This window comes from Parasteatoda tepidariorum, chromosome 9 (assembly GCF_043381705.1).
Source record: "Parasteatoda tepidariorum isolate YZ-2023 chromosome 9, CAS_Ptep_4.0, whole genome shotgun sequence".
In the NCBI taxonomy this organism is placed as follows: domain Eukaryota; kingdom Metazoa; phylum Arthropoda; class Arachnida; order Araneae; family Theridiidae; genus Parasteatoda; species Parasteatoda tepidariorum.
The window spans coordinates 64,996,743-65,006,953 of NC_092212.1; the positions used below are offsets into that span (position 1 = coordinate 64,996,743).

At 28.8% G+C, this 10,211-nt stretch overlaps 2 protein-coding genes across 4 annotated transcripts in view; one reads left to right on the forward strand and one right to left on the reverse strand.

The window, feature by feature from the left end:
- Positions 1 to 10,211, forward strand: part of LOC107445741 (MAM and LDL-receptor class A domain-containing protein 1) — a 58,586-nt gene that overhangs the window by 20,410 nt on the left and 27,965 nt on the right. For all 3 annotated transcript variants that reach the window (XM_071185384.1, XM_043046934.2, XM_071185383.1), the window contains exon 2: positions 4,564 to 4,656. In XM_071185384.1, coding sequence (XP_071041485.1) covers positions 4,579 to 4,656 — 78 coding nt within the window. In that variant the 5' untranslated portion in view covers positions 4,564 to 4,578. The remainder of the gene's footprint in view (positions 1 to 4,563; positions 4,657 to 10,211) is intronic.
- LOC107445742 (uncharacterized) lies at positions 3,269 to 4,009 on the reverse strand. Its single transcript, XM_016060219.1, has one exon. The coding sequence runs from the start codon at positions 4,007 to 4,009 to the stop codon at positions 3,269 to 3,271; it is 741 nt and encodes a 246-aa protein (XP_015915705.1).

Genomic DNA, 10,211 nt, shown 5'->3' on the forward strand with positions numbered 1-10,211 from the left:
AGAATTTTGCCCAACATGTAGTTGCTCACTTTTTCAGAGGGACCATATTAGGTGGGCCAACGTTCCTTCCACAGTAAGGACAGGTAATTCAGAAAATGAGAGAACATCCATGCCTTTCCCGGGATTCGAACCCAGAACCATTCTGAGGCAAAGCCACAACAGACAATGTTAGTATTTGACAGAGACACTATTTACACTTAGTATTTCCAGTTTTAATTTTTTTTTACCGGAAACCAATAAATTAAATACCATGAGTATAAAAAGTATATAAATGTCTGTATAAATTGATAACTTAAAAAAAAAAAACATTTGATACAAAAATTAGAAGAACCTAATTATTAGATCATTAATTATTTTATTTAATTTGGGAAAATAAAGATCTGTGTTGATTCTACTTTGTGAACATTTCTCCTTCTTTTAACTCTTTAAATTGCATTAAAACTGGAATCAAAAATGTAACATTACTTACTATAAAAATAGACGTAGCATATTTTATATTTATCTATCAGACATGAAAAGTAATATTTTCTTTTGGTTGACTTAGTTTGTATTGTTGTCATATCAAAATTATTTGATATGAATCATAATAGAAACATAATCTTAAGCTTGTACTGAACTTCACCGAAAACAAATTGGGTGAAGGCTGTTTTAAAAAGTAACGGACAACTGACCCTGTTCCGTCACATTTGCCGGATGCGGCGTTTCCGGATTTTTCGCGAACATCTAGATCAACGACACTCTACGGTTCGTTGCACATTTCTATGAATAAATTAATTTTGTTTGACTTTTCAATCAGAATTTAATCTAAATGTGTCATGTTTCTCTGATAAAGGAGCCTAAGATTATTTTTTACTCATACGTTTGTTTTGGAATTAGAAGAACAATATATTTAACAACGAAGTTAATATTAAGGTTCCGTTCTAAAATTATAATTTATAAATGTGTTCCTAACTTCTAATTTAACTTGTAATTAAGAAGATATTTCATTTACTGTCGAAAGTCTTCAATAATATTCCTAATTAGATTGTTAGCAATTCTGATTTAAAAGTCAGTTAAAATTAGTTTAATCATATTAATTAAGCATCATATAAATTATTGATACTAATTAAGATACTTCTTAATAAATATGAATAAATTAATTTTAATTGACTCTTCAATCAGAATTTAATCAATATATTTAATATTTCTTTGATGAATGAGCACAATGCAAATATATTTATCTACGAAGACAATATTAATATTCAATCCAGACTGTTAATTTTAAATGGATTCCATTATTCTTAATTTTTTATTTGCATTTATACTTTTACAGGTTTTTGACTTTTGTATAATTCTAATTTAATACTTAAATTAGTAATACAGAAAATAAATTTCTTCTTCAAATTGCACTTTATATTAATTTAATAAACTCTGTTTAAAAAACATAAAAAAATTTGCTAAAATTTAATATTGCACTAAACTACAATTTTTAGATTAATGAGAATTAAAACTTAACCAACCACAGAAATCTTTGTTTATTAATTGTAAATAATCACTATCTCGCTGTGGATTGTTCGTAAAGGCACGATTCGCAATAGAACATCGAAGTCAAGCATCATTGGTTGCGGTCAGTGAGCGGGTAGGTGACAAAATTGATCAGCCTGCGTAAGGACCGAGGGTGCTTGATATCGATTTTCGTTTAATTGTTTTACCGTAAAGTGCTCGATTTCACGCACAGGTCGTCGTGCAACGAAAGTGGGTCAGCCATCCCCTCTGCAGAGAACAAAAAGAAGAATTAAATTCCGAAGGCATGTTTTCGGATCATCCTCAGGGATGTTTCCCAGACCATCTCCAATAGTTCATTGTGCAACTCTTCAACGTAAATAAACTACTACTTCTACTACAAACAATCACTACTACCCAGTCAGCCTCTCTCCCGTAGGGACGGAATAAATTTTTACAGTTTATTTATAATTCTAAAATGAAGAAAATTCTGATTATATAAAAAGCAAAAATTTTCGAATCAAATAACCGAATAAATTGAAGGAAAAAATGGATAAAGCAAGTAATTGAACTTTTCTGGCGTATCTAGTAATCAGGCGAAATAACATTAGGAATTGTTTTTTTTTCCACTTTAAATTCATCCTCATTAGTTTGGAGCATGATTGTTTAATTTTTCTTTTAAATAAGGTAGTGGTAATTAAAAAATGGCAACGAATTACACTAGGGAAAATTTTTTTTTTTGCATTTATACAAATACAAGGGATAGAACGTTCGCCTTCTGATGAGGTAAACCGAGTTTGAATCCCATAAATGGCTGGTCGACGCGAATGCCGCATCCGAGTCGCACCGACCATAGTGACGATGTAAGATATCCTCAGCAGTAGACAGTAGACGAATCATAGATTAGAGTCCCCTTGCAGTCAAACTAACCTTGGTAGGTTTTCGATGTTTTCCTCCCCGTGTAACGCAAATGCGGGTTAATTCCATCAGAAAGTCCACCACAAAGGCAAATTTCCCCCAATACTTGACCCAGGAGTTCCCTTGTCTTCTGGATTGAGTTCAAAATTGCAAGGCTACGGAGTTGAACATTAGTAATTGTAAGCCTCAGCTGTTTAACGACGGTTATAAAACAAAATATTTGATCTTGCCTTATTTGAATGATAGGATTTCAAATTGGAAACTAGTTTAGCTAATAAAACTAAAAAATTTTTGTTTTTTAAAAAAAAAGACATTTTAGTCTATTTTTTGTGTAACAGGGAGTCGCATAAATGTGGAGACAAACTTTTAGTAGATTTAGGACATGTCATCAAGATTGAAATTACATTGAAATTCATGTCCGGAAATGTCTCCATCCGCGAACACTAGCATTTCCCTATTACGACCTTTTTAAAAGCACATGAAAGTGCCCTAAGGAAAAACCCTAGTGGCGTATGACTATATTAACGGGCATCAGTTCTAATGCTGCTTTAATTTTGATGATGATCTCTAACACCAAATTTATATTGTAACATTTAAGCTACTTTTTAACGTTTTTAAACTTGAGTGTTTTGACAAGAATTGACTAAAAATGTCATATTAAACAAATATGTAGCTTGGAGAGAGAAACCAAATGCGTATGAAAGTATCTAAGATCTGTTAAAAAATCATAAACTGCAGAGAAAAATATTCCTAGCCTTCTAAGAAATCTATAACTTTTTTATTTTTGTTTCTAATGGCAAAAGAAAATGACAAACTCTTACAAAAACAGTGAACAAAAAGGTGAGCAACAAGTGAGAGAAAAAAGTCACTATCTCATTAACAGATGTCGGGCACTCCAGTAACGCCTCACCTCAGAGTCCCCACGCAGAGCCGAGCATCTCAATAGATGGTTCCTGTCCATAAGTTCATTATTCGAACACAACGGGCAATTTGGATCAGCGAGAATACCGATGCGGCAGAGGTGGTTCGCCAGGCAATCATGGCCCAACACAAACCTGAATTCTGCAACAGCTTTAATCCGGGGCTTATCGGCAATACCCTGTTCTAAGCTGTTCCTCCAACTTCTTGAAGAAATACGAGAAGTGAGCAACGCTTTCCAATTTTGTCTCATAAAATGTTTGATATACAGTCTTGCCGAATGAAAGGATTTAAGAGTGCTTGGCTGCTGAATTATTTGAGTGCCTTTCTTAGCCAGCATACCGGCCAATTCATTGCCGTAGATATCGCAATGTCTTGGGATCCATTGGAGTGTTATTTGTCGCCCTGCTATCCTCAAACTCTCCAGAAGAACCTGGCAATCCTGGATAGTCCGAGAGATAGGTATTTCACGAGATCTAATAGCTTGAATGGCAGCTTTGGAGTCAGACAGTATAACCATCCTATTGTATGATCTGGCGGCAATTTGTTTCAGTGCCACATAAATAGCCATAACCTCGCCATCAAAGGCAGTTTTCAGAAATCTGTAACTAAATAGATAGAATACCACTTTTTTCTCCATATGCCTATTGTAAGTCACTCTCAAAAGGTCACTTACTACATTTGCTGACATCTTTAACACTAGATTGCTAAAGGAAGTCATTTTGACTGCTTTTAATATCAATTAGAAAAACAATGATGAATATAATGACACAATTTCCTAGAATTTTGCCCAACATGTAGTCTTTTATTGTTAATATTTACTAATAACTTGTTATATAACTATAAATAATATGAAAAATTAATTTTAAACAACTTTCTTTACACATTATTTATACTTTTACAATCCAATCATTTTGACTGCTTTTGAGCGATATAGGTATATACTAAGTTTCAGTCTTTCTAGTGTTAATCATCAACAAACTCAAGGTTTGAATATTTTTCAATCAGTTTAAACTATTGAGATCCAACATTCAGATCAAATTTTCTACAAAAATTGATAGCTCAATTACTTCATTCAAAAATTATAAATTTTGATCTGTTCTTGATTTCCCAGAGGATATTGGATGCTACATAATAAAGGAATCTATTGAAAGCATAAATTTATTCACTAACTGACATCCCTTTTTAAGGAAATGCTCGAATCATACATTTTTCATGCTAATTTAGTGCTCTGTTGTATTTAAGGGTCGCACATATTGAATGGGAATCCATGGAAGAGAGATGCATGTGAGTTTTGTCCTGAAATGCCTTACTGCAGTTGCGATTACTTCGTTTCTGGTATGTATTTTTTTATAGATACCCACATGTGTTTTAATATGTTTGTCTCTACAATATTTAATCTAAAAAGAGATCAACTGTTTAATTTTAGTTTAACATGGTTATATGAGTAAAGATAGAATTCGTCAAAGGATTTTCATTTTCCATAGCCTAGAAATTTGTAGATTTATATGACTCATACGCATATGGAGAATCTAAAAAACAGAAGAAATATTTGGAGGAAAATGTGTTTGGTTTTATATGTTTTTAACGGAGCTAACACTTCCAAATTTGCAGCTTTCTAACATAAAAGTTTATAAAATTTTTCCAGGAACCCTGACAGGAGATCTAAGCATTTCATAGAACAAAAATTAAACAAATAACCAAACGATTATAAAAACTTTATAAATTCAACTCATCAATTTACTTGATAGTTAAACTTTTTGTCAAAACGTGGTGCTAAGATCGTTTGGGCCAGCCGTTACCGAATCGGCGCGCATGTATATAAAAACGCGTCGACTTTTTATATACTCTAGCATTAGAGTGTAAACTCTTTATATACTTCTCTGTGTATTAAACATAAACATGCTTATTCTTATTCGTACATACCACATTTTTATATGCTCTAGAATTAGAGTGTAAACTCTTTATATACTTCTCTGTGTATTAAACATAAATATGCTTACTCTTATACGTACAAACCACAATTTTATATGCTCTAGCATTAGAGTGTAAACTCTTTATATATTTCTCTGTGTATTAAACATAAATATGCTTGTTTTTATTCGTACAAACCACAATTTTATATACTCTAGCATTGGAGTGTAAACTCTTAATATATTTCTCTGTGTATTAAACATAACTATGCTTGCTCTTATTCGTACAAACCACATTTTATATGCTCTAGCATTAGAGTGTAAACTCCTTATATATTTCTCTGTGTATTAAACATAAACATGCTTATTCGTACAAACCAAATTTTTATATGCTCTAGCATTAGAGTGTAAACTCTTTACATTTCTCTGTGTATTAAACATAAATATGCTTTTTCCCATTCGTACAAACCACATTTTTATATGCTCTAGCATTAGAGTGTAAACTATCTTTACATTTCTCTTTGTAATAAACATAAATATGATTATTCTTATTTATATAAACGATATTTCAATTTCAAGATTTTAAAATTTAATAAATTCTAATACTAAAACATTTTAATACTAACCATTAATAATAATAATTAAATGTTCACATCTCTCCTGATCTAAAATTTTAAATTATCAAGCTTTTTATTATTTTCTTTTAAATGAAAATATCATAAACTTTAAAAAAAAAGGTCAGTACTTGTCGGTTATTGATACCATGAAGACAAGTTTGCCAAAAAGTGATTTACTTAGGTCAGCGGTAATACACATAACTGCATCGAATATGACAAAATCGTGAATATTCTACACAGCGATAATTAATGAACACAATAATATCGTGAATGCTGCTGCATTTTATTGGTGTAACAAAAATATTGACAACAATGTAGAAATTGGATCAATAAGGAAAATATCGCAACTATATTTTTGATAATGCAACGCGATATTAAAAGTTTTTCTCATATGGCCTTTATAACCAATAAGTAGAAGATGAGAGTTATGACAATATCTTGAATATTCTACACAGCGATAATTATTGAATACAATAATATCGTGAATGTTGCTGCATTTTATTGGTGCAACAAAAATATTGACAACAATGCAGAAATTAGACCAATAAGGAAAATATCGCAATTGTATTTTTGACAATGCAAAGAGATAATAAAATTTTTACTCATATGGTCTTTATAACTGATAAGTAGAAGATGAGAGTTTCTCTTTGCTTTAAAATGTATTGTTTACTGTTTTAGATTGGTGTATTGTTTAGATTTAAAGAAGTTAATAGCAATTAAAATTCATTTCTTCTTGTCGGAAAAAATCTTGCAAATGAAATTAATTTGCTCACATAATAAACGATAGCAAATAAGAGCACAGTTTGATTTTTACAAAGTTTCTAATTTGAATTATTAACCATCAAAAGTGTCTTCGAGATAATTAGCAAAGCTGGTTTTTTGTTTTTTAATGTTAGCATATGTAGTACTAAACATTGTAATAAAAAATTCACCTGGAACATGTAAGAGATAAAAATTAAACCGTCTTTCACTTGAACAATTTAAGTTCATTATACAAACATATTGTTTTGATTTTTGATTGAAAGATTTCGAATCATAAAAATACATGAAATTCTAGTTATTTAAAAAATGCGGACAAGCTGGCTTCTGGACGTGACTAGTTTATACATAATATTAACTTATTTTCGTGTGTAGTGGTTTCAAAAATAATTTAAAAGTAAGTTTATAAATTCAAGAATTAGGAAGAAAAATATAATGTTTTTACAATTTTAAAAATGAAGTTTTACGCTAAATCCTTAAAGGTTGGCAGTTTGCCAATAATGGCAATTTTAGAAACAAGCAACACAGTTTATGAAATAATTTTTTCAGCTATTTTAATCAATTTGGTAGATTACTGGGAGCCACGATATGCTCTCTTTTGATAATTCACCTCACTTCTACTTTATAATGACAAAAGCTCATTTAAAATATTGGCGCGTTTATTGGCTAAAATGAAATACTTTTTTAAATAATGTTTAATTAGCATTATGAATTTTTTATTGCAGGTAGGTCCTATTGTTGTTAGAACAGCAATGAATTATGGTAAGTAATATTTGAATAGAACTTTTTCGATTGATAGACAGAAAGAGATAGAAAGAGAGTGATATGCATTTTGACCGTTTTCGCTCGTAGGGCAGTTCTCAGTCACCGACAACTATTAATAAAATACATTTACAACGGATTGAACAAAATGATACTAAAGTTCTTGTTGACAAAATACTAGTCGACAAAAATAAGGTGCAAAAACATACAAAAAATGAAAAGAAATCGGACACCTTAATAATATTTAAACCAATGATTTATCATGTGCTATATTGAACTTAAAATGTGCTTAATTTATTAGTACAGACAATAATTTAAGGTACGAAATCAGGCAAAAAAACATTTTCTTCGAAATAAATGTGACATTTTTTCGCCGAATTCGTAATCTTCATCTTCCTAATATGGGGTGTAGCTGCAATCTTAAAAATATCGTCCCAGAATTTAGGCTGGAGAGAAATCGAATATTTGGGCATTTGAAAACTAATTTCAAATTTAAAATATTTCAAAAGCTTAAGGAAGTCATACACTATCGTGCGAAAGTTTTTGGTCAACGCGTAAAAGGCATTTTAACCTTTCTCAGCTTGGTTTTTTTTTTTTTTTTTTTTTTTTTTTTTTTTGTGGAGTTTTTGTTGCAATTTGATGGACAATGTATTTTTCTTCGTATTAAATTTAAATCTTTGCACTCAGTTGAATATTTCTTTTTTTATATATAATTTGAGTCTTGTAAGAACTAATTCTTCAAAAACAAAATGTCAATAATAAATTAAAGTTCAAATCACGATTTCCGAAAATAAATATACAAAACTTATGCTTATTTGTTAACATTGTATCTTTCAATTGTATTTTCATCCTATTCTTAGATGTAAGAAAATCACTTCACGAAAAACAAATACCCGAATGATATGAAAATTGCATTTGATTTAAAGTGACTTTCAAAGTGCTAACTTTGCTTTCTGGTTGATAAGCATATTAAGAATGTTTAGGAATAAAATTATACATTATTTATTACATTTCCAATCAACCATCTATAATATTGAGTTTGACCAAGGACTTTTGCACACTAGTGTATTTGTAAATTTTATGTCACGAGATCTATATAGAATATTTAAGAATTACGCTGATACCCTTGAAGTTGCTAATTTCGTCATGACATTGATTAAAATTATATTAAAATTTGTACACTTTGAAACTCAAAATACTTTCGACCGTTATGAAATTGAAGATTAAAAAATAATAAATAATTACAAAAAAATTTTTTTTGTATGACTTATCGCTGGATAAATTTTTTTTATAATTGTAAGTAGAATAGTTTTAATACGCTTCATTAGTTATTAAGATATGGTGAAATATGTAAATAATTAAATTGAAAATTAAAAAACAATGAATAATTATAAAAAATAATTTTTCTGTGTGACTCTTCTCTGCATAAACAAGTTTTATAATTCGAAGTAGAATATTTTTGATACGTTTCATTAGTTATTAAGATATGGCTAAATATGAAAATAATTAAACTGAAGATAAAAAAATAATGAATAATTGTAGAAAATAATTTTTGTATGAATTTTCTCTCGATAAACAAGTTTTATAATTGTATGCAGAAAATTTTTAAAACTCTTCAATTAAGATATGTCGAAATACGTAAATAATTAAATTGAAGATTAAAAAATAATGAATAATTATAAAATTAATTTTTGTACGAATTTTCGCTGGATAAACAAGCTTTATAATTGTATGCAGAACATTTTTAAAACTCTTCAATTAAGATATGTCGAAATATGTAAATAATTAAACTGAAGATTAAAAAATAATGAATAATCATAAAAATAATTTTTGTACGAATTTTCGCTGGATAAGCAAGTTTTATAATTGTATGCAGAACATTTTTAACACGCTTCAATTAAGATATGTCGAAATATGTAAATAATTAAATTGAAGATTAAAAAATAATGAATGATTATAAAATTAATTTTTGCACGAATTTTCGCTGGATAAACAAGTTTTAAAATTTTATGCAGAGCATTTTTAATACGCTTCAATTAGTCGAAATATGTAAATAATTAAATTGAAGATTAAAAAATGATGAATGATTATAAAATTAATTTTTGTACGAATTTTCGCTGGATAAACAAGTTTTATAATTGTATGCAGAACATTTTTAACACGCTTCAATTAAGATATGTCGAAATATGTAAATAATTAAATTGAAGATTAAAAAATAATGAATGATTATAAAATTAATTTTTGCACGAATTTTCGCTGGATAAACAAGTTTTAAAATTTTATGCAGAGCATTTTTAATACGCTTCAATTAGTCGAAATATGTAAATAATTAAATTGAAGATTAAAAAATGATGAATGATTATAAAATTAATTTTTGTACGAATTTTCGCTGGATAAACAAGCTTTATAATTGTATGCAGAACATTTTTAAAACTCTTCAATTAAGATATGTCGAAATATGTAAATAATTAAACTGAAGATTAAAAAATAATGAATAATCATAAAAATAATTTTTGTACGAATTTTCGCTGGATAAGCAAGTTTTATAATTGTATGCAGAACATTTTTAACACGCTTCAATTAAGATATGTCGAAATATGTAAATAATTAAATTGAAGATTAAAAAATAATGAATGATTATAAAATTAATTTTTGCACGAATTTTCGCTGGATAAACAAGTTTTAAAATTTTATGCAGAGCATTTTTAATACGCTTCAATTAGTCGAAATATGTAAATAATTAAATTGAAGATTAAAAAATGATGAATGATTATAAAATTAATTTTTGTACGAATTTTCGCTGGATAAACAAGTTTTATAATTGTATGCAGAACATTTTTAA

Excerpts from the sequence above, each read along its gene's own strand:
- LOC107445742 (XM_016060219.1), bottom strand. The coding sequence starts at position 4,009 with ATGTCAGCAAATGTAGTAAGTGACCTTTTGAGAGTGACTTACAATAGG.